General features: G+C 45.3%; 1 protein-coding gene across 1 annotated transcript in view; it reads left to right on the forward strand.

Annotated features, from left to right (window-relative positions):
* Window positions 1-24,035, forward strand: part of SLC9A7 (solute carrier family 9 member A7) — a 139,610-nt gene that overhangs the window by 77,214 nt on the left and 38,361 nt on the right. Inside the window, exons 6-12 of the mRNA XM_059384789.1 lie at window positions 7,098-7,203; window positions 7,478-7,619; window positions 9,336-9,441; window positions 10,737-10,825; window positions 10,918-11,031; window positions 13,902-14,013; window positions 17,832-17,985. Coding sequence (XP_059240772.1) covers window positions 7,098-7,203; window positions 7,478-7,619; window positions 9,336-9,441; window positions 10,737-10,825; window positions 10,918-11,031; window positions 13,902-14,013; window positions 17,832-17,985 — 823 coding nt within the window. The remainder of the gene's footprint in view (window positions 1-7,097; window positions 7,204-7,477; window positions 7,620-9,335; window positions 9,442-10,736; window positions 10,826-10,917; window positions 11,032-13,901; window positions 14,014-17,831; window positions 17,986-24,035) is intronic.

Consider the following 24,035-nt stretch of genomic DNA (forward strand, 5'->3'; position numbering starts at 1 on the left):
CTCATCTGTAACTTAAAAAAAAAAGCTTTTAAAAAAAATTTATTTGAGAGAACAGGGGTAGAGGGGCAAAGGGAGAGGAAGAGAATCTCAGGCAGACTTCCTGCAGAGCAAGGAGCCCAGTGTGGGGCTCAATCTCGCCACCCTGAGATCACAACCTGAGCTGAAACCAAGAGTCAGATGCTTAACCAACTGAGCCACCCAGGTGCCCCCTTGTCTATGACTTTATCGCTAACTTCTTACACTAGTACCACCATTAAGCAAAGGGAAGTTACTGTCATATAAAGTTCACTGATGTTGTTTTCTGACCTATTAGTATTGCTTCATTTAATTGGATAGAAAGGCTTATTTTTTTTTCAGATTATCTTCCTAATTGTTTCCTTCCCTTTAATGCGTCCATGCTGTGGTAGAAATTAATGGAAGGCATCACCATGACGCAGCGTTGTTATTTGGCCTGTGAAGATTGGCACAGTAAGGGTTTTATGTAAATGAAAGTTTTAGAAGGTTGAAAGTTTAAGCTTATTAAACACCAGAACATTAACTTTAACTGCTTTTTAATGGAAAATTTTCTGAAATGTGGACTGTTTTTGTAAATTAAAAGCCTTTTACCAACTTCCTAAAAATCTATCGTTTGAAAACTTGGGCCATAAAAGAAATAAAAACTTGAGTGTAGAGTTAGAAGGGGCCAAAAGACCAGATTGACTCCTTGTGTCTGCTACATCAAACCAAAATTCTGGTATCAGTATACGTAGTGGTCTTGACTGATAATGAAGAAATCGGAGTCCTTGTCCCTGAGTACATCACATTGGGCTCAAGACACCAGTCTTCCGGTCTTCTTGTGGAAGGGGACACCATATGTGTGCGGTTGTGTCGGCAGCTCTGTGACCCGCAGCCACCTTTCTTGTGTGGTTATGTGTTGGGGCGCCACATGGACTGTTACTTTAGACAGACCTACAGCTCAGCAGAGGAAAATGTACATTTCCCACCCAGAGCACATCTCCAACAGTCACCAGAGAAAATGACTCGCTCCTCCTTGCCGTGCATCACGAGGAAGTGGTTCCTCTCATTTTGATTCTATCACTCTTACGCCCCCCAACTTGACCAGGCCTGCTCATGGGCTTGTCAGAGAGTAATTCTCTAGTTGTGTCACCAGGGCTGCTTAGTCTCTTACATATCCTTTGTGACTTTGTTCCAGTATGCCACCTGCCTACACTCTCTGCCTTTACTTATTCAGCTGCTTGCTCCCACAGCTCTTGAGTCAAGCCTGGTTTGTACGTAACGATACTCGCCGCTCGTTACTGAGTGTTGGCAGGTGCTAAGTGCTCTTCAGTACACAGATGAAGTGCTCGGGGACAACTTCATGCGTTGAATGAGCAGATTCAGGTTCTTGAATTTTCCTTCATCCTACATCTGCCCTCTTATTTTTTCTCACTACTTTCCAGAAAATGCCTTTATCAGAGATCTTCAGGCAATTACCTGGCATTTCTTAGTCCCTGTCTGGCTAGAAACAGCCCTGGTGACAGCTCTGTCTGATTTCAAGGGTCCCTCTGTGGGGGGAGCAGCCCCTTTACTCTCTACCTTGAGAAGCCACTCACCCAGTCTGTCACCCCCTCCATCATCTTCCAGTTGTCCCCACATACACTGCTTCTCTTGCTCAGGCACATCCTGGCTCAGGAGGGGCACACGGGGGTCCCTGCATTGTTGTATGAAGGGATGGGCAGGGAGAATGAGAAATTGAAAATCAGAGGAGCCAAATTAAGACCGGGACCATGTAATTGTTCATTGCTATGAGTATTAACTCTGTAAGCTGTAAGCAAGCCTTTCTTGTCACAAGTTAAGTGAGCTAGCTGTACATCTTTGTTTTGTTTTACTACTGCTAACTGTAGAATTGCAGGAAAATGGTGTTTAAAGTCAAAAGGGCTCTTGAAAATCATGGCGCTCAAACCCCCCCTGCTTCACTAAATCTTTGGACTTGGCTGTGAGCTAAGTTCTCATAGCCTGTTGGTGGCTATGTGGAATGGCTTCTGTTTTCCCCTCCAGATTAACTCACCACCCTTCTCCACCCTCTTTTGGGCTCCAGGAGGCTGATTTGTATGGAAGATTCCAAAGTTTCCTTTGCTGTCTGGTTTCCCATTGGCAACTAGAAGGAGGGTAGAGATGCAGGGTCCTGTGGGCTGGTTGTGTTCCTTGATCAGGGGACACTGATCCTATCAGGGGACCCTCTCTGCACGGCTCCTGGCTCAGGCAGTCATGCCTTCTCTGGACCCTCTGGGCCCAGGCATAGTATAGGATAGTCCCTGTTTTCAGCAATACATACTATCTCTCTCTTGTGGTTTTTCCCATACTCTGCCCACATTTCCATAAACACTCCCTTTGTTAAATACTTCTCAAATTGCTCAGTTTAAGGGTCTTATTTCTCTCCTGCCAGGACTCTGACTGATAAAGTCCTGGGTCCCAGGTCTCCTGGGTTGCCAGCCCTGTGTTCTGTTCATTGAGATTAGCCTCCACCAGACTTGAGTCCCCAAGTGACTGGTGTGACCAGAGGCTCCAGTACCAAGTTCGGGTGGACATGTCATATGAGCAATGGCTAAAACTTCGCTTGGGTTCAACCACTGAGATTTTGAAAGTTTCTACAGCAGAAAGCAGCCCATCAGACAGGGCCTGTTTTCTCTTCTCTGAATTAGGGGAAATGATAGTACTACCCACCTAGGGGTGAGGACTAAAAGAGGTTATAAAACGTTTGTCATAGTGCCTGCTTTTTGATTAGTCCTTAGTAATAATTGTTGTTATTAGCATTGTCAATTTTTCATCAATACTGGGTTAAAACATTATAATTCTTTTTTTAAGATTGTATTTATTTGAAAGAGCAAGCATGAGCAGGGGAGGGGCAGAGGGAGAAGGAGAGAGCCAAGAAGACTCCCCGCTGAGCTGGGAGCCCAGTGAAGGGCTCAATCCTAGGACCCCTCAAGATCATGACCTGAGCCAAAGTCAGATACTTAACCAGGTGCCCCTAAACAAGATAATTCTTATGTCACATAATGCTAAACTAGTAGAATAAAGGTTTTATATTAGTCTGGTTCTTCAGAGAAACAGAATTAATAGTGTGTGTGTGTGTGTGTGTGTACACACATACGTGTGTGGAGAGAGAGAGAGCAAAAAAGTAAGAAAAGAGATCAAGTGAATATGAAGAAGTGGCCATATGACTGTGGAGGCTGAGAAGTCCCCATATCTGCTGTCTGAAGGCCTAAAAACTGGGAAAGCCAATGCTGTCCTTCCAGTCTGGTCCAAAGACAGGAGGAGACCGTTGTCCCAGCTGAAAGACGGGAAGCAAGAGCAAAGTTTTCCTCACTCAGCCTTCAGCCAACTGGATGAGTCCGACCAACAACGGGGTGGGCAATCTGCTTTACTGAGTCTTCTGACTCAAATGTTAATCTCATCCAAAACCTCACAGACAAACCCAGAATCATGTTTAATCAAATATCTGAGGCCTCATGGCCTAGTCAAGTTGACAGATAAAATTCACCCCCACAGGTTTTCTGGAAGGACCCACAGATACTGTTCATATAATAGATACTCCAGAAAATAAGAATTTTTTAGCCAAATCCCCAAAGATTTTTCCTTTTGTGTTACTTGATAAACTGTATTTAAGGATGGATAAAAGAGACTGACCTTGTGTCTTGTGTTATGAAGATAACATGTCCTCCAGGAAGTATGCCTTCTGGCGATGCCCCCCATAGTGATTTGAGCATGTGGATGTATAATTACCGGAGCAGCCTCATGACAGAGTCCACATCTTTCCTATCCAAGCTGTTCTTTGCTTCCTCACAATAAATGAATGAAACTTTTTGAAAAGGAGAGAATGATGGGAACAGTGTAGTTTTAGAATCTTCCTTAAGCCCTAATAGAAAAGGAGGAAGCAGGACAGCAAAAGTAAAACACAGGGATACAGCTGGTTGACAGATATTATCTGCTGGGGTCAGACCACCAGCAGCGGCGAGATGGGTCGGAACTGCAGCTGTGCAGGTGGAAACGGGGAACTTTCCCCCAAGTATTCACGCTCAAAAGGAAGGGTCCCCACTCAGAGTAAAGAACTTGGTAGGTATTGGATAGCAACAGTGAAAGCTGGGATGCACTACACAGGCTCCAATCTGTGGGTGACAGTGAGGACACTGGAGGAGGTGTGAGGCTGCTGAGGTGACCCGAGCCCTCAGGGCTCTCGAAAAATACCCAGTGAAAATCTGTCTGGAAGGACAGAGCCACTCCCTGAAAAGGAACTGCTAAGGACCACAGACCCTGCGTGACAGGGCATAAAAGGAGAAAGAAAGCTCAGACACCCATGGAGAAAAGTTAGACCAGAGGAAGTATTTCATGAGTATTAAGGGTGGCTACGCTTGGAGGCCACATTTTCAGTATTTCAATGTAAAACCAGCAGAGGGAGCCCTAGAGCCATGAAACGAGGAAAACTAGTCTGGGTCTTCCCCTTCCCACCTCCCTTAAAATGAGCAGCTCGAAGTGGATTGAGATCCTACTTCATGCAACCATACTGTAAGAAAAAATGAGGATAGCCCCTCTGAAATAATAAAGTTGCAGATAAGTAATATCAGCAAAATAGGGTACCAAAGCAGAATATTACTAATATTCCGATAGAAGCTAAAGGAAATTCAGGGGGTACCTGGGTGGCTCAGTTGGTTGAACTTCGGACTCTTGCTTTCTGCTTTGGTCGTGATTTCAGAATCATGGGATCGAGCCCTGCATCGGCTCCGCATTCAGCACTGGGTCTGCTTGTCCCTCTCCCTCTGCTCTCCCCTTCCCTGGTAACTTGCTTGTGCTCTCTCATTCTCTCTCTCTCAAATAAATAAAATCTTTTTTTTTTTTTTTTAAAGGAAACTTGGAAAATGATAGAAGTTATGAAAGCACTGTGAACATCAGGATTGGAAAATTCAGAACTGAGAGGAGTAAACAAACGATAGGCATTGTGGATAGAGTTGACAGAAAGGAGCAGATGAGGAGCCCAAGCAATAAACAAGATGTAAAAAAAAAAATTTCAAAAACTCAATTTAAAAATGGACAAAACCCAAGCAGTAGTGTCGGGGAATAACCTTGGGTGATCAAACTGTAAGGAAATGCAGGGAAATTATTGCTATAAAACGAGGTTGGTGGTTACGTTTAAGTAAGAGAAGGGGCTTGAAATTAGGATGCAGCATAGAGGTGGACTTCTGCTGGCAAAACTCCATTGCCTGCACTGGGTGATGGCTAAAAGAGGGGTTAGCTTGTAATAACTCACAAAGGTAAAATATTCGTTTGGTTTTGTTTTCTAATTGTGTGTGTTAGTAATGCCTTTGGTTGCAAATAATGGAACAAGCTGGTTCATAGGAGCTTAAATAGAGAGTTGTCTCTTTTAGCTTACGTCCCTCAGCTGGTGGCTCAGCTCCCGCGGCAGTCAGGTGTCTGGGCATCCCGTCTCTCCAGGGCACTGCCCTTGTGTTTCAGATGCACATTTGTTGCCCACTGGAGGTGAGATGACTGTGTTACATCCATCTGTCCACTGTCCTCCAGGCAAGAAGAAGTGATAATCACTGCAGGAGAAGCTGGGGAGGCGAGCTTTTAGTTTTTAAAGTCCTTATGGTAGAAACGAATGAAGCAGAAGGTGGTTGGGCGTGAGTGTGGAGAGGAGCCTGCCTGCCTGCCTGCCTGCCTGCTGAAACAGTTGTTTATCTGGAACAGTGGTACTTCACCAAGAGGGTGGTTTGTGCCCCTCAGGATACATTGGCAACGTCTGGAGACACATCTGGCTGTCCCAGTCAGCCGGGAGCATGTGACGCTACTGGTATCTAGTGGGTAGAGGCCAAGAGTACTTCTGCACATCCTACAGGGCACAGGGCAGCCACCCACCCACAATCAAGAATCCACTGGCCCCAAATGACCGTCATGCTGCGGTTGAGGGACTCTAAAATGCCTTCACGGGGACAGGGGGTCCAGACTGATGTAAATCATTACATTAATAATACTAACACATTGTTTGTCTTTTTTTAAAAGATTTATTTATTTACTTTTAAGAGGGTGAGAGAGATGGTGAGGGAGAGAGCGAGTGGGGGAAGGGGCAGAGGGGGACAATATCCAAGCGAACTCCTGCTGAGCGCAGCGCTCTGGGGCTTAGTCTCACCATCCTGTGAGATCAGGACCTGAGCCAGAATCAAGTGTCAGACGCTCAACTGACTGAAGCACCCAGGCGCCCTCATTATTTGTCTTTTTACTTTCATTTTTTCACATGTGTCTAGTGGAGTAGGGTTTTCCAGAGGCTGCATAACATGCGCTGTTGACTATCTGGTGGTCAAGTGCGGAAAGAGATAAGAGAACCATCAGTCTTCCACTAGTCTAAATACTGAAGAGATCTGAAAAACTATCAAACAAATGGCTCTCTTCTCACTGATTTTTTTTTTGTTTTGGAAAATATAATTATTTTTCATCAAAAATATGTACGTTAAGGGGTGCCTGGGTGGCTGAGTTGGTTAAGCATCTGCCTTCGGCTCACGTCATGATCCCAGGGTCCTGGAATCGAGCCTCAAGTCGGGTCCCTGCTCAGCGGGGATCCTGCTTCTCTCTCTGTCCCTCCCCCCACTCATGCTCACTGGCGCGCTCTCTCTTTCTCTCAGATAAATACATAAAATCTTTTTAAAAATAAGTACATTAACATATGATGGGGTCTATTCCTAGTTTTAAATGCATAAATATTTTTTTAAAAATATTTAAATTTTGGGTTCTGTGAATGCAGTGGTCAGTGGGAAAAGGGTTTCTGCCTTTAGAGAGATTTCACTCTACCAGTGGAGCCAAACACATTCACTGTGATTATTCCTTAAAGTTCTGTAACAGAGGTCATTTCTGAGTGTGATGGGATTGCACTGGAGAGCACAGGGTGACGAGGTGGTGTTCTTAGAATGGAGCCTCCTATCAGACCTCACTCAGATCAGGACAACTGTCATTTTCATTTTGTTTCATTTGTCTCCCAAACTGCCCTGTTCTACCAAAGGTAGGAATTGGCTCTATACGTTTATACGTGGCTTAAGCTGCAACTCACTGATATGCTTCCTGCCCATTTTTAGTGACTGTACTGGCAATATTTAATGAATTGCACGCAGACGTGGACCTTTACGCACTTCTGTTCGGGGAAAGCGTCCTGAATGATGCTGTTGCCATTGTCCTGTCCTCGTAAGTAACAATATTACTCTGCCCCGGGGAAGAAAGCCTCCAGCTTCCGGAAGGCTCTGGGCTCAATTCAGACGCTTATCTTAAAAGTGTTAAAGATTGAACCAGGTGTTTTTCTCCACTGATAAAGTTATGCTGCTTTGTCCACTTGGCAGTGATCCAAATGCTGATGGCAGCATGACGCGAGGGCTGTGGGGGGAGTGCTGGGCCGAGTGTGGATACCATTGTATAAAGTGAGCGTGCTCCGTTTTAACTCCCTCTTCTTTTTAAACCCCAGGTCTATTGTTGCCTACCAGCCGGCGGGGCTGAACACGCATGCCTTTGATGCTGCTGCCTTTTTTAAATCAGTGGGCATTTTTCTAGGCATCTTTAGTGGCTCTTTCACCATGGGAGCCGTGACGGGCGTTGTGACTGCTCTAATATCCTTTCTGTGCTTTCTGCCCCTGCCTGGGCAGGATTGCGTGCTAGTATACTCGCAAGAGCAAGGTCTCAGTTCTTCCTCTCAGAAATGGTTTCTTTTTTTTTTTTTTCTTCCAGAAATGAATCTTTAATCGATGCTTCCACTGGGGTCAGGGGGTAGGGGTGGGGGCTCCTGAAATGTGTCCCTTTGGTGAAATGTGACAGTCAAGTTTGTAGCTAGCTAGGCCTCTGAGAAGATGTCTGGGAGTGTGACTCTAGCCTTAGCTCCATCCCCACCTCTGCATTCTCTCCCTCCGGCAGAGCAGCTGGAGATAGGAGTTTGGGGAGGACATTGGTTTTGGAGTCAGGGAGAGAGCCAGGAGGCCGGGAGGGAGCAGGCCGGAAAGTACTGGAGGCTGGAGCCTGCCTTCAGCTGTTGTGGGTCACATGGGCTACTGTGGCGGTAACTGCCTGGGGCCGTCAGTGGCTGTTACTGCAAGGTGGCCTCCCTTAAGTGAAGGATTGTGTCCTATTGACTTCAAAAACCAGCCAAGCAACAGTAAAGCAAAGCACGGGCTGAGCAGACCACCCCTCGACAGGTGTGCAGAGTACTTTGTCAAATGTTCTTTCGGTGGCATTTAGATCCCCACTGTCCAGTACGAAGCCACAGGAGCCACAGCTGCCAGCCACGTCATCTCAGCCTGCAGTCAAAATCCAGATTATCACTGAGATTTCATACGTGCAATTTCTATAATAAACCTCTGCAACGTGGCATGCATTTTGCTATTGCAGCATCTCCCAACTCAGACTAGCCCTACTTCCGGTGTTCAGGAGCCCCTCGTGGCTAGTGGCTACCCTACTGGATGGCCCAGATCCATCACTTCCTTCCCCGAGACCCCCATGATGCCCTGGGGACTCAGGCTGCTCGGTGAGAGCACTCAGGAAAGGCTTCCATGCTAGCGCACTGGAAGGGCAGTGTTACGAGGGGACTCTCTGTCCCGAAAGTGACACTAGTACCAGGAGTTGTGCGTTTTATTTCTTCATTTCTCACGTATTCGTGAGGCACCTGCTGTTGGCCTCAGGTCATAGCGGCCCACAGAGGTCAGAGTCTCACTGTCCTCATCTCCCTCCCCAGGCCCTGCCTGAGGTACCCCCAGTACTGTTAGAACTCCCTGCCAGTCACCCCTCAGGCCGACCGAGCCCCTCAGAGGCCTGGGCATTGTAAGGAACACAGAAAACCTATTTACCGTTGCTTTAGAAGGCTCCATTTTTTAAAGACCGCTTTATTGAGGTAAAATTTGCATACTATACAGTTCACCCTTTTGAAGTGTACAGTTAAATGGCTTTGGGTATGTTACATTACTAGCTTTTTAAATTGTGGTAAAATACGTATAACACAGTTGGCCATTTGAAGCATTTTAGGTGTATAATTCAGTGGCATTAAGTACATCTACATTGTTCATGCCACTGTCCCCACTGTTTCCAGATCTTTCTCATCATCGCAGAAAGAAACAATACCCTCCTCTCTCCTCTCTCCCAGCCCTTGATAACCTCTTTTCTACCACAAAACTTACTTTTTCTTGCTTTAAAAACCGAGCAGCAGCCTTGGGGCCCCCAAAAGAAGAGTTGTAGGGAAAGGATAGCCCTTAAGGAAGGGGGTTCTGGGCTTACTGAGTGTGGTTCTTGGTGGCCCCCATAACTTGTTCCCGGAGCCAAATTCCTTGACAGAGGCCCACGTGACCAAGTTTACCAAGCTGCACTGCTTCCCCCTCCTGGAGACGGCACTCTTCTTCTTGATGTCCTGGAGCACCTTCCTTTTGGCGGAAGCCTGTGGCTTCACAGGTGGGTTTTCACTACCTGTGGGCTACCCTTCCCCTCCTGGCAGCCAGAGCTGTGCAAACTGGAGGGGACCTCGCGGAACTGTCCGGTGGCGTTCATTCAGCTCTCCCATAGCATCTGCATGGAGGGTTGCTGAAGGAGGCTGGTGTTCTGCCTGAGGAATAGTTTTGTTTCCCAGAGCTACACATTTTTAAAGGATGAAGTTTATTGCTTCAAGCTCAGCTGTTTCTGAGTACTGGTTCCAGTTGCAAGCAGATGTTTAGCTGCAGAGGTTAATGAACATATTAACCTCTTAACAGTTATCATCCCTTAAATTGCTGCTTCTTTCAGGAACAGTAAAAAGCAACATACAAAATCTGTATCCTTGTAAGAGTAACTTTGTATCTACTCTGATGAATGTGAACACAGTTCATCCTTGTTTTGGCTCTAGTTTGTTTAATCATTATTTTTCAATGCTATGTGTTTATGATGCCAGTTTCATGTATTAGTACAAGTAACCTTGTGGTTGTAGTTCTTCCCATTCTCTCATCAAAAAAAAAAAAAAAAACACTGAAATTTTCCACTAGAAAACTCAAGTGCAATTGCTATACATAATCCAGGTAGTTGGGAAGCCCTTTTAGTTCTCTTTTCAAAATAATGCAACATGTCTTTATAGGTAGCCTTATAATATACCCCACTTCTTTAAACTTTGGCAATTATCTGTAAAGGTCAAGGCACGGTCCAGGTGCATCAGTTGTCTTGCAAAACAAAATGGTTACCATTAATCCTAAATCAAGGTAACCAAGCCTTGGGAAAAAATGGCACAGTACTCCGGATCCATTTTGTCTGAAACCTTAGACCATGCACAAACAGAAAGCATTTGCTCGCAATTAAATTCATTGCTTCTAAGAACAGAGGAGAGCATGGCAAAAGGATATGATGAGTCCCATGGATATGAGGTGCCCCACAGCCTCTTTGAAAGAGTGAATGCTAAATGCCAAATTCAGTGGGAGTTTAGAGGGGAGAGAATGCCTTTAAAACTGGAGCAAGGAGGGAATTCAGGCACCTTGGCTTTGAAGGAAGACAGTCAGAAGAAGGGAAGGTTGGTATGAGTGGTGGGGGCAGGCCATAGGAAAACTTTCCAGACTGTTCCAAACTTTTGGTAATAGGAAACTTTCCAAACTGTTCAGGAAGCTGGATATATTGGGCTTGCCCACGTGAAGTTTTTGTTTCAGTGGGGATTTTTTTTCCTGCTTCATTTTTTCCCCATTGATTCTTTTTTCTTTCTTTCTTTTTTTTTTTTTTTAATCTCTCACCAGGCGTTGTGGCTGTCCTTTTCTGCGGAATCACGCAGGCTCATTACACCTACAACAACCTGTCCGTGGAGTCACGCAGTCGAACGAAGCAGGTGAGAGCAAGCCCTGGGTCTTCATGAGTCAGTTGTGCATACAAGGGAGGCGCCCCACAGAGTTTACGGCTTCCTTTTCCCATCCCGTGCAGCTCTTTGAGGTGTTACACTTCCTGGCAGAGAATTTTATCTTCTCCTACATGGGCCTGGCACTGTTTACCTTCCAGAAGCACGTTTTCAGCCCTGTGTTCATCATTGGAGCTTTTGTATCCTTTTTTTGGTTCTACTGTTTTGTCTGTGGACAAGTGACCACTGCTGGGGAAGCTATAAGAATTTCTGTTTGGGGTGGGTGACTGAGCCAGCGCTGGTTCGTGATGGTATTTTCCTGATGAGAAAAAAAAAAGGCTTACAAGGTTCATAAAACTCAATGGATTCAGTGGAAAGATCGGCTTTCATCTGAGGCTGTCCTCTCTGCATGTTCTGTGTAACACAGTTTTCCTGTTAACCTGGTGCATGGCAGGTGGTAGCTTGTTTTATAGAACACCCTTCTTATTTATTTTTATTTATTTTCTTATTTATCTTAACTTATGTACTTATTTATTTATAAAGATTTTATTTAGTCATTTATTTTAGAGAGAGAAAAGAGCATGCATGTACCTCTGCATGCAGGGGGAGGGGCAAAGGGGGAGGAAGAGGGGGAAGCAGACTCTGCGCTGAGTCCCGACATGGCACGTGGGATGTAGGACCCCGAGACCGTGACCTGAGCTGAAATGAAGAGTCAGATGCTCAACCAACTGAGCCATCCAGGTGCCCCATAAAGCACCCTTCTTAGCAGATCTGCAAGTTGGCCACTGTGTCAGTCCCAGAATCATTTTTATTTCATTGCTACATGAATTCCAATCCAGAAGGTTTCCAGTTTGGAAGACCTGAAGCTTCTGTTACTGCACAGTAACTGCAGTACTGTTACAACTGCACAGGCAGCCCTTCCTCATGCTGCCCAGAGAGGCCTGCCGGCAATGAATCCGCTTTCCCTGGAGCATACCGGCTGTGAGAGATCACAGTGGAGAAGACTCCCTTTATTTTTTTCCAAAAAAAAAAAAGAAGAAGAAGAAAAAGGAGAGGAAGAAAAGACAAAATGGAAAAATACTTGGTTCCTTGACTTAGTTCCATGGTGAATGCAGTTTTTGGAAGGGAGACACTGTTTTAGGGATTGGCTTCTCTGAAGAAAGGAGGGATGCGAATGCCCAGCTGTGGGTGGACAGCTCAGAGTTTTGCTCGCTTGGCCTCCGATCTTATTGTTTTCATTGACGTGAACTCCTCTGGGCCTTGGAATGGTAGCAGTTCAGCTCAGCCTAGATTTGTAAACACTGAGCCAGCGTCCCCTATTGCTGGGCCTTTACACTTGCTTTTTCTGAGACCTCATGGGTAACCTTTAAAAAATAAAAAAATAAAAAAAGGAGTGTTTTTCTCTTCTGGGCTTGAGGATCAAGGGATACTCACCAAGCAGCTGGATAGTGACTGTGGCTGGCCTATTGCTGTGAGGGGTCCTTCTGGTTAGAGTGTGATCTCCTTCACCTGGGGTTCTTTTGGATGGATTTACATACTCGCCAAGACTGACAGCTAAAAACCTGGAGGATCAGCGTTCTCATTCTTGCTCCAGAAAGACCTCACATGTCCTCTAGATCTGTATTCGGAGCACAGCATCTGGGGAGAGAGAGTGAGAGGAGCCCTTGTTTACAGAGGAGGGCCTTGCGGGGAGGGTGAGCTGGGGGTGGGAGGGAGCCCCCTGGGAGTCCCGCAGGCCCCTTACCACTTGAGGACCTTTGCATGGCTTCTGGGATAAAATGTGCTTTTTAAGCACTACCTGTTTCTTTCTGTTGGAAACAAAACAACACAACACAGAACCAGAGGGGTTGGGAGGGGCACAGATTGGAAAAAAAAAAAAAAGCAGCTAAAAGCAGAAAAACAGTCAGTCCTTTACCCTGGAGGAGGCAGAAGACAGTTCCACCCTGGCTTGTGTCTGAAACAGCTGCAGCTTAGGCAGCTGGTGCTCGGCTGGCCCAGAAGCTCCCTGTTCTCGAGGCTCCCACGGCGGTTTCCTTCTGCGACCAGGGCAGCATGCAACTCTCTGCCAGACTTTAATCTAAACTCAGCAAGTGAGGGATAACCTGTTTCCCTGAATTCTTCGCTGTCCACAGCAGAGCTCCCCTTCCACACTCCCCCATTTCCATGGCTCTTCCCTCTGGAAGACTTTTATGCCACTTAGGTAGAAAAATCTCCCCCTCCTGTTGAGTCTTAGGAGGGTTAGGAGTGCTCCTTCAGTGGCCCGAGTCCTTTGTGTGTCCGCACAAAGTGTCTCACTTGTAGCATCTTCCTGGTCCTTTCGGGCCCCTGCTCTCTACTTCTGACTGAAGCATATGCACTCTTACCCAGGACATTTGCTCTTTACCGTTTGACCTGGAGTGTAGGCGTTTGCTCTTCTTGTGACTTTCCTTCTCATGGAGCCCAAGCCACAATTCGCTCCTCTCAATGCACCCCCCACAACCCCTGCCATGGTGCCTGAGCTTATTTCTGGACTCATTTTTAGAGAGATGGAAAACTTGGTCCACATCAGTGTGATTAAATCAAGAAGTTATAACAGAGGTGCCTGGGTGGTTCAGTCGGTTAAGTGTCTGCCTTTGGCTCAGGTCACGATCCTGGGGTCCTGGGGTCAAGCCCCGTATCAGGCTCTCTGCTCAATGGGGAGCCTGCCTCCCTCTCTCCCTCTGCCTCCCCCTCTTCCTCTGCCTCCTCCCCGCTGCTTGTGCTCTTGCTCTCATAGTCTCTCTCTCAAATAAATAAATAAAATCTTTAAAAAGAAGAAGTTACAACAGCCCATTTAAAAGGTTCGAAATGAACTCTGATGGGAACCAGAATGCTGGGAAAGCTGTCTAACTGAATCCTCACTTGCTGCTGAGACTTGTTTCAGGGGAGGCTGGACAGCTTGGCTGCCTCATGCGACCTTGCTGGTCTTTGTGCAGTTATCTCCTGGTCATGAGGGATCACAGCATCATTAACATTCTCTGCTCTGCCAGAGGCTCTGGGAAGTTGCCTTTCTAGAAAGCTGTTGGGTCCTTAACCTCCACCTGGTGGTCAGGTCGCCATCTTCCTGGGCAGAGCTGCGCACATCTACCCGCTCTCCTTCTTCCTCAACTTGGGCAGAAGGCACAAGATTGGCTGGAACTTTCAACACATGATGATGTTTTCAGGTAAAAAACCGTACACGTCAAGAAAAATGAGTTTTATTCGGCAGGAATGCTAGCATGATTAAAATATCATCAATAAGGTCCACGAAGAGCCAGAAGTTCAGACACCTGGTTCTTTTGTATCCCTGCATTGCTGGGTGGGCTGACATACATGCTAGAGTTAACTCTGGTTTTGCAAGCTATACTACCAAATGTGAACATTCTCCCCCAAAATAGCCACATCTTCATTTTTATCTCTACCACCCATGGGACCTATAGGTATACAAGTATTTAAAGTGCTTGATTATTTTCTGATCGGTATTCATAACCCTTAATCTTCCAGAAGGGCTCCAGACTTAAAATTTCTAGGTCTTTAATGAGAAAGAATACAGGACAGGTCGCTCAGTACCTCCCAGCTGCGGTATCCAGTCTTGTAAAATAATGAAATTGAGCTACTTAGTTGAGGTTCCTCCCAGCTCCAACTTTCTCTGAAGCATAAAACAACACAAAACCAACCAAACCGAAAAACCACTTGCATAAGCAAGATGAGCCCCACACTGGAAATTAACAGCTGTGATAGTGCTGTTTGATCTACACTGTCTCCCACATCCACCACCCTCCCCTGCCACCCCATAAAGCTCAGAAGTGTGCAGAAGCCACCAAGGGAACAAAGGGCAGTCAAATACGCAGAGGTAAAGGAAGGAGAGAGCAGCTGGCCTGAGCTGATGGTGCAGTAAGCGTGCAGTGAGCGTCCGTCATCATGGATGAGACCCAAGTTAGAGGGTCTTTGTAGAGCAGAGGGAGAAGATGGTGGGGCCGCCGGAGGCCACAGGGATCCTTAAAATTACCTCTGTTTTCTGTGGGGGATGGGGAGGAACTGCGCAAGAGGCAAAGTGAGTAGCAGCCCTTGACTGCAACGTGGTGGTTCTCGTGGGGGAGGGGGATGTCAGAGTCTTCTGGAACTCTCTGGGCAACAGGCACTGCACCGCGAAGCAGTTGCTCTGTCTGGTGCTTGCTTACCTCTTCACTGAAACAGGCCACCTGCTGCAGTGAGTGCATCCTCTTTATAATGCAGCACTCTGGGTTCTGGAGGGGACAAAGACTGCTTCCTTGCCAGACTCCCAGTCTGATGTGGGGGAGGCAGGTGAGCAAAGAGCTAACTTCCTCTGGAGGGAGCGTGACACACTGCAATCAAGATGGGGAAGAGGAGGGCCTGGGGCCATCTTTACCAAGGGGGCAGTCTTCGTTCTGGGTTTGCCAGAAATGAGTCTCGTGAGGCAGCAGGTTGGACAATCAGGAGAGCGTTGCCAGGCTTTTTCCAGGAAGGGCAGCAGTGTGCTTTCGCTGTAAGACACAGGGGCTAATGCAGAAAGAGGGTCAGATTGGATGGGGGAAATTGCATCTAGGCTGCTGGGAGCTCAGGTGGCATCAGAACCATCTGTTGGGCTGGTTAGAGGCCCTCGAGGGGCCCCACCGCCAGCGTGTTTCTGCAGGTAGAGGGGCCCCAGGAATGGGCACTTCTCATGTATTCTTGGCTGCTTCTGCTACTGCTGCTAGTGGTTTGAGGACCACACTTTGAGAACCACTGTTGGAGTCTGGATCCCAAGGAAGCCCCATTGCTGTGCCCAAGAGGTTGGGCTTGACTCGAGAGCAGTCGGGCAACTTTAGAGGTTTCTGAGAAAGGCATGCCAAGGTCCTCCTTCCATATCAAGAAAGGGCTGCTGGGAAAGAGCGAGGCCAGCTGGAGATAACTCTACCTGGATAAATTTAAAGTATGTGCATTATTTTCTGTACTAAAAGACTGCGACGTACACAGCTATTTAAAGATACCATCTCCTGTAAAAGTTACTTCCTGCTGGGAGCAATCTCACCATTGAAAGGAACTCAGCTCTTTAAAGTGATGAAAAATCCAAGGCTTCTCTATTGTACAGCATACAGTGTTTACCTGATAAAATCAAGACGACTGTAGCACATTTTGTCTCTCTCTGACCCCCATGCTTTGTTCTTGGAGACAGCATCCTTTTAGAGGCTTAAATATTGATTATTGACAATGGTGGCTGTCGGTGTTCTAGATGTGCCTAAGTGTCTCCCTAGCACAGATTAATAGAAAACATTAACTTTGTTTTTTCATGTCATTTTTGGGGAGTCATTCTGCAGTGAATTGTGAAGTTCTCAGATTAGCGAATTTGCAAAATTATCAGGAAAGGTAGGAAACTACACAAACAGATACAGTACGTATAACTTTTCTTGCTCTCATACAACATACACAGTTGTCGTGTGCCCCCCCCTCCCACCGCTGGTGAAGAGGAGCTCATGCCAGGTATCTGTTGAAGACCATGGAGTCACTCTTTACTTTAAAACAAATGAGTGTGCTTTGAAAAAGGAACAAAAGAGCTTAGAATGGCAAACATTAAAATATGGATGTTTAATCTTTTTTTTAAAAACAAACAATACTGGGGCGCCTGGGTGGCTCAATGGGTTAAAGTCTCTGTCTTCAGCTCAGGTCATGATCCCAGAGTCCTGGGATCGAGCCCCACATCGAGCTCTCTGCTCCATGGGGAGCCTGCTTCCCCCTCTCTCTCTCTGCCTATTTGTGATCTCTGTCAAATAAATAAATAAAATCTTTAAAAAAAAACCAATATTTTATTAAATATAACATAAGTAAAATCTAATGCAAAATAAAAATATGAGAACTCACATAAAAGAAGAACAAATATTTGTGAATATATATTAAGAATATTCACAATTGTTTCAATTCCTTTGTGAGTGTTGCGCTATGTAGATCAAAACATATGCTTTTAAAATTAAAGGTAAGAATATAACTTAACTGCATTAAGTTCATTTCTATTTGGCGGGGTTTTTGTTTGTTTTGTTTTTTTAGTCAAGTTGACACACAATGTTTATGTTAGTTTCAGATGTAAACATAGTGATTCAACTTCCCTATGGGTTGTGTTGTACTCATTCTAAGTATTCGGTGCCTAATCTTAATGCCTGTTAATGTGGGTGAAGGGTCAGCAAACTGTAGTCCTGGGGTCCAGTCTGGCTGCTGTCTGTTGTCATATACGCCACGGCTCAGAATGGCTTTTACCGATGGACATCTACAGTCCGAGTCATGAGAGGAGACACTGACTTTGAAATCCAATCAGGTGAAATCTCATCCTCGAAGAGAATCCCACTGTTTGCATTAACGCACCTATATTACAACAAACTGTACTCAGTTATTATGAATCCATTCTTGGTTTTTGTCGATAAGATTTTGTGGGAATCTGTTTTTTTCTCTTATACATCAGTACCTGCACAGTATTCTTTACTTTTTCCCCCCTTACCCCATAAAGCCTAAGATCTCTAATATCTGACCATTTACAGAAAAAGTTGCCAGCCCCTGATGTAGATCAAGTTATGTCGTTGCTTCTCTGTGTGGCTTTGCTAAGGAAATGCTGACCTGCTCTGTGGTTCATGGCACAGAAGCCACAAATATGCATTTGCCACATTCATACCTAGCCTGCTACTTCCATTTATGATGGGATCAGACCTAGAGAGCTTATGTTTTTATTTTTTATTTACATTTCTTTTTACTTCATGTTCCTAGCAAAACTATTTTAGCAATAAGAGCGTGTTGTTGTCCTGGAATGGGCCACACAAAATAGTGCAGTGTTCTCCTTACATTATGGACATTTTGAAGGAAAAAAAAAAGTCCAACAGGAGAAAACCATATGCCCTTAAGTTTCTTCTTTCCAAATGAGACAGCATGTGGGGTCCAGCCATTAGCCCCAAGTGGCAACAGTGCATTCGAGGACACACATTTGGCCTTGTAACCAAATCTTCTTCTCCGGTCCCTGCAGGCCTCAGGGGGGCCATGGCATTTGCACTGGCCATCCGAGACACAGCATCCTATGCCCGCCAGATGATGTTCACGACCACGCTCCTCATTGTCTTCTTCACCGTTTGGGTCATTGGTGGAGGCACGACGCCCATGTTGTCGTGGCTTAACATAAGGTCAGTTTGAAACCATGGTCAGTTTTGTGTCTAACTGGATCACTTGTGCCCACCCTGGTGCAGGTGTGTGTGTGTGGTGGGGGAGACAGCTTAGTGTGTGGAAGGTTCTTAACAGGGTTATGTTGGGTTGGGTTTGGGGGAGGGGTTGAAAATAAAAAGCAATGAGTAAAAATTCAGAATATTGACTTTTCCATGAGAAAAAAAGAAGGTGGGTGTGAAAATTTCTGTCAGTATGACAACACAAGGCCTTAGAAACACCTGGACCTTCCTAGAACAGTGACACTAGGGCAAGAATTCCAAAGTCTTAAAGCTGCAGGCAGGAGAACAGATGCCACTGCCGGCAAAGTCAGGCAGTGCACATTCCTGTGAAATCACACCTCTGGCCTTCAGAGCCACCTCATCCACCAGAAACAGAAAGAGGCAATTCGAGTTTTGTTTCTAGGAGGAAACTGTTTGATCTGTTTCTTGCTGAGGCGTACCAAAGAGGTGATATTTCCTGTGTCACCATCCTCTGTTGCAGCCTCATGTATGTCCCCTGCCTGTGGTTTTGCAACTCAGTCAGGACTGAGAGCCCTGACCAAAATTTGATTTTTTGTTTTTTAAGAGCGTTTGAAGCCCAGAGGGGCTGGCAAGCTCCAGCACATTAGGGTAAGGAGGGCACTGGAACAGAGGTCAGGCGTCCCAGAGCCCAGCTCTGGCTCTGGTTCAAGGCAAGCCCTTCACATGTCTTTGGGCCTCAGTTTCCCCAAATGCTAAGTGAAAGCATGCCAGCAGACCTTCTGCAGTCCCTTCAGCTCTCAGTGGGTGTGCTTTGCTCATGGGAGGCACCCCCACCACCTCCATCCATTTTGGAGTGTGCAGAGGGTGAATGTGATCAGGAGACAAGGCTCTCTGCGTGCGTGGGTGTGAAGAGGAATTCTCTGGAAAGCCACAAGGTGGCGATGTTTTTCTGTTTTTCTTTCTCTGCCAGCTTTTAATTCACATTCCCTTCTCTGGAATATAGAATGCCCAGACAACTGCCACAGAGCCTACCTTAGCTGGCGGGGGGGACGGGACTGGAATTTGGGAGAAAACTGGAGTTGGAGAGACCTCCGTAACCCATCAAGGACTTTTGTCTTGATGGCAGGCAGGGATTCCTGGGCTCGGCCTCTGCCAGCTGCACCGTTTCTGGCCTGGCAAGCCTCAGCCTCACATCCTCAAGGGTCTGCAGAAGCTACTCAGGGCTGATCAGTGGCAGGTCCCGTAATAGATAACACTTGTGTGACACAGGCGTTGTACAAGATGCTGCGCCTGTATTAAGACAATCTTCACAACATTCGGTAGAGAAGCTACAACCATGCTCTTCATTTTAAAGTTGACAGAACTGAGGCCCAGAGAAATAACTTGCCCAGGTCACAGAGCTTTTGGGGGATGGGCTGGGATTTGGGCCCCGGCAGTCTTGGCACCCAGTCCACAGGCTGAACTGCTGTGTCCGACCGCCTGTGAGAAGGTGGATAGTGTTGGGCACCTCTGTGTCGTGAATTTGGGATGACCAGAACTTTGAGTTCCTGGTATGAATCTCAAGAGTTGTATTAAGGAAAATAATTCATCCTGGGAATATGAACCTAAAGAAGAAAATGGACGGCTTTTTGGCTCTAAACCTGACACATATAATGGTACCATCTTTGTTCTGTGTTAAAGGTAAGAAAGGAGGTTTACCCGGCACACAGTTGAGAATCTTTAAGAATCTCAAGATTAAGGGTGCCTGGGTGGCTTAGTTGGTTGGGTGTCTGCCTTCGGCTTGGGTCATGATCCTAGAGTCCTGGGACAGAGCCCCACATTGGGCTCCCTGCTCAGTGGGAAACCTACTTCTCTCTCTACCACTCCCCTGCTCTCTCACTCTATCATTCTCTCAAATAAATTAAATATTTTTTTTAAAAGGTTTTATTTATTTATTTGACAGAGATCACAAGTAGGCAGAGAGGCAGGCGGGGATGGGGGGGAAGCAGGCTCCCCGCCGGGCAGAGAGCCCGATGTGGGTCTTGATCCCAGGACCCTGAGATCATGACCTGAACCGAAGGCAGAGGCTTAACCCACTGAGCCACCCAAGCACCCCTCAAATAAATTAAATCTTTTTAAAAAAAAAAAGAATCTCAAGACTGACCTCTGAGATTACTTTCTGTTCCTATTTGTCTGGTCACTCAGTAGGTACCTGGATGTTCAGAGCCTGATTAAATCATGTTGGTTTTTTCATCCTGGTTTATAGGCCCTCCCACACACTACACACATGTATAGGCAAATAATTTCCCACCAATTGGAGAGTTGACTTGTGACATTTTACTCTTCCGATAACCCTTTTCCAAATTGGGCCATTCAGATTGTCCTTTCCAGAACTGAGAGTGTGTGTAGCTTTCCCTGAGGCACATAAGCTGTATATACAAATATAATAACTTTATCATCATGGAAAATCCATGTAACATATGGATAGCACCTAGAACATAGCAGCTAGTGAGTGCCCAGAGAGGAATCGGGAAATGATGATGTGTATGACTGGGCATAGGAGAGATCTCATTTCTCCACATCCTCGCCAGCATTTGGTGTTACCACTCTTCTTTTTTTTTTTTTTTAAGATTTTATTTATATTTGACAGACAGAAAGCACAAGTAGGCAGAGAGGCAGGCAGAGAGAGGAGGAATCAGACTCCCTGCTGAGCAGAGAGCCCAGTGCGGGGCTTGATCCCTGGACCCTGGGATCATGACCTGAGCCGAAGGCAGAGGCTTTAACCCACTGAGCCACCCAGGTTCCCCTGTTACCACTCTTCTTCATTGTAGGTCTAATAGGTGTGTGGGTGTACCTCCCTGTGGCCTCACTTTACATTTCTCTAATAACTAATGATATCAAGCATCTCTTTGTGTGCTTATTGGCCATTCTTGTATCTTCTCTGATGAAACACCTGCTGAAACTCTTTGTTTTCTAATCAGATTGTTTGGGTTTTTTAAATTGAGTTTTGAGTTCTTTATTTATTATAGATACTAATCTTCTGTCAGAGATGTGGTTTGTAAGTATTTTCTTCGAGGTTGTGGCTTGTCTTTTAATCCTTTTAGTAGAGTCTACCATAAAACACAAGTTTCAGTTTTGAGGGAGTGCCATTTATCATTTTTTTTTCTTTTATGCACCGTGTCTTTGGTGTTACATCTAAGGACTCTCTGTCAAGCCCTAGATCCTGATTTCTTCTGTGTTATCTTCTAAAAGTTTTTTAGTGTTCTGCTTGACATTTAAGTCTGTGGTCCATCTTGGGTTGATTTTTATATAAGATACAGGTTTAAGTTAAGGTTTTATCTTATTTGCCTAAGACTATCCAGTCGTTCTGGCAATATGTTTAAAAGACTGGTCTTGGGGCAGCTGAGTGGCTCAGTCATTAAGCGTCTGCCTTCGGCTCAGGTCATGATCCCAGGGTTCTGGGATCGAGCCCCACATCAGACTCTCTGATCCGCAGGCAAACTGCTTCTCCCTCTCCCTTTGCTGCTCTCCCTGCTTGTGCTCCCGCTCTCTCTCAAATAAATAAATAAAATCTTAAAAAAAAAAAAAACTAGTCTTACTCCATTGAATTACTTTTCCTCCTTTGCCAAAAATCAGTTGGCTGTATACACGTGGGTCTGTTTGTGTTCTGCTCCACTGATGAATGCATTCAACCCTCCACCGGGACCACATTGTCCTGATAGCTATTGTTACGTAATAAACTTTAGCATCATGTGGGGCAAGGCCTCCCATGTTATTCTTTTTTCAAAATTGTCATAGCTATTCTAGTTCCTTCCCATATATATTTTAGAATAACCTTGTCTATCTCTAAAAAAAAAAAAAAGTCACTGAAATTTTCACAGGAATTGTGTTAAACCTATATATCAGTTTGGGGAGAATTGCCATCTTTATTATGTTGACTCTTCCAATTCATGAATGTGTCATGTTTCTTCATTTATTTAGATTGTATGGTTTTCAGGATACAGTGCCTGTCCATGGTTTGTTAGATTGTTTTTTTTTTTTTTAAGATTTTATTTATTTGACACACAGAGAGAGAAACCACAAGTAGGCAGAAAGGCAGGCAGAGAGAGGGCAGAAGGCAGAGAGCCTGATGGGGGACTCGATCCCAGGACCCTGAGATAATGACCTGAGCCGAAGACAGAGGCTTAACCCACTGAGCCATCCAGGTGTCCTGGTTTATTAGATTTATATCGAAGTATTTCTTCTTTCTTGAGCAATTATAAATACTGTTCTATATTTTTTTAAGATTTCATTTATTTGACACAGAGAGAGATCACAAGTTAGGCAGAGAGGCAGAGAGAGTGGAGGAAGCAGGCTCCCTGCTGAGCCGAGAGCCCAATGTGGGGCTCCATCCCAGGACCCTGAGATCATGACCTGAACTGAAGCCAGAGGCTTAACCCATGAGCCACCTAGGTGCCCCAAAGGTTTTATTTCTTTATTTGACAGAGCACAAGTAGGCAGAGCAGTAGGCAGAGAGGGAAGACAGAGAGAAGTAGGCTCCCCTCTGAGCAGAGCCTGATGTGGGGCTTGACCCCAGAACCCTGGGATCATGACCTGAGCCGAAAGCAGACGCTTAATGACTGAGCCACCCAGGTGCCCCAAGACCAGATGCTTTACGGACTGAGCCACCCAGGCTCCCCACTATTCTATCTTTCCAGTCTCCATGTGTTCACTGCTAGGATATAGAAATACAATTGGTTTTTGGTTTTTGTTTGTTTTTTAGAGAGGGAGGCAGGGAGAAGAGTAGAGGGAGGGAGAGAGATAATTTCCAACAGGCTCCACGCCCAGCATGGAGCCAGATGCAGGGCTGGATCCCACAACTCTGAGATCATGACCTGAGCTGAACCCAAGAGTTAGACACTTAACCAGCTGCGCCACACAGGCAGCCTGGTTTTTCTATGTTGATCTTGTATCCTGTGACCACACTGAACTCATTTATTAGTTCTAGGAGGGTTTGGTTTGGTTTTTAACTTACATGAGATTTTCTACATAGGCCATCACATCATTTGCAAACAGAGGCACTTTTATTCCTTTCTTTCCAACCAGTGTACCTTCTATTTCCTTTTCTTGACTCACTGCTCTGGCTAGGACTTCTAGTTTGACATTGAAAAACAGTGCCATGAGCCGACATCCTTGCCTTGTTTCCAGTCTTAAGGAGAAAGCATTCAGTCTTTCACTAATAAGTGTAACATTAAGCTGTCAGGTTTTTGTAGATGTTTATCATCATTAAGTTGAGGGAATTTCTGTTAGTTGCTAGGTTTTTGAGTGTTTTTGTTCTTATCATGAAGAGGTGTTGAATTTTATCAAATGCTTTTTCTGTATCTATTGATATGATCATATTTTTCTTGTTTAGCTTGTTAATATGGTAGGTTACATTGATTAATTTTCTTTTTTCTAAGAGAGAGAGTACATACACGAGTGGGGGAGGGGCAGAGAGAGAGAGAAAGAATCTTAAGCAGGCTCTACACCCAGTGTGGAGTCCAATACAAGACTTGATCTCAAGACCCTGAGATCATGACCTGAGCTGAAATCAGGAGTCAGGTGCATAACTGACTGAGCCACCAAGGCACCCCCCTTTTTCTGAAGTAATTTTCAAATATTTAACCAGTCTTACTTCCCTAAAACAAACCCCAGTTGGTTATGGTGTATAAATTTTTTATATATTGCTGAATTCTATTAGCTATTATTTTCTTAAAGATTTCTGTGCTCTGTGTTCATGAGGGATATTAGTTTACCATTTTCTCTTTTTTCGGTACTGCCTTTTTCTATTTTTCTATTTTCCTTTTTCTATTCTATTTTGTACTGCCTTTTTCTATTTTACCAATCTGACATTGGTATCAGAGTAATCTGACCTCACAAAACAAGCTGGGATGTGTTCCTTACTCTTCTGTTTTCTGGAAGACATCGTGTAGAATTTGTGTTAACTCATCTTGGAAGCTTAATGGAATTCTCCAGTAAAACCATCTGGTCCTGGAGACTTCTTTTTCAAGAGTTTTCAAATTGTGAAGGCAATTTCTTTAATAGTTACAGGG

Source organism: Mustela nigripes, chromosome X (assembly GCF_022355385.1).
Source record: "Mustela nigripes isolate SB6536 chromosome X, MUSNIG.SB6536, whole genome shotgun sequence".
NCBI classification, from domain to species: Eukaryota; Metazoa; Chordata; class Mammalia; order Carnivora; family Mustelidae; genus Mustela; species Mustela nigripes.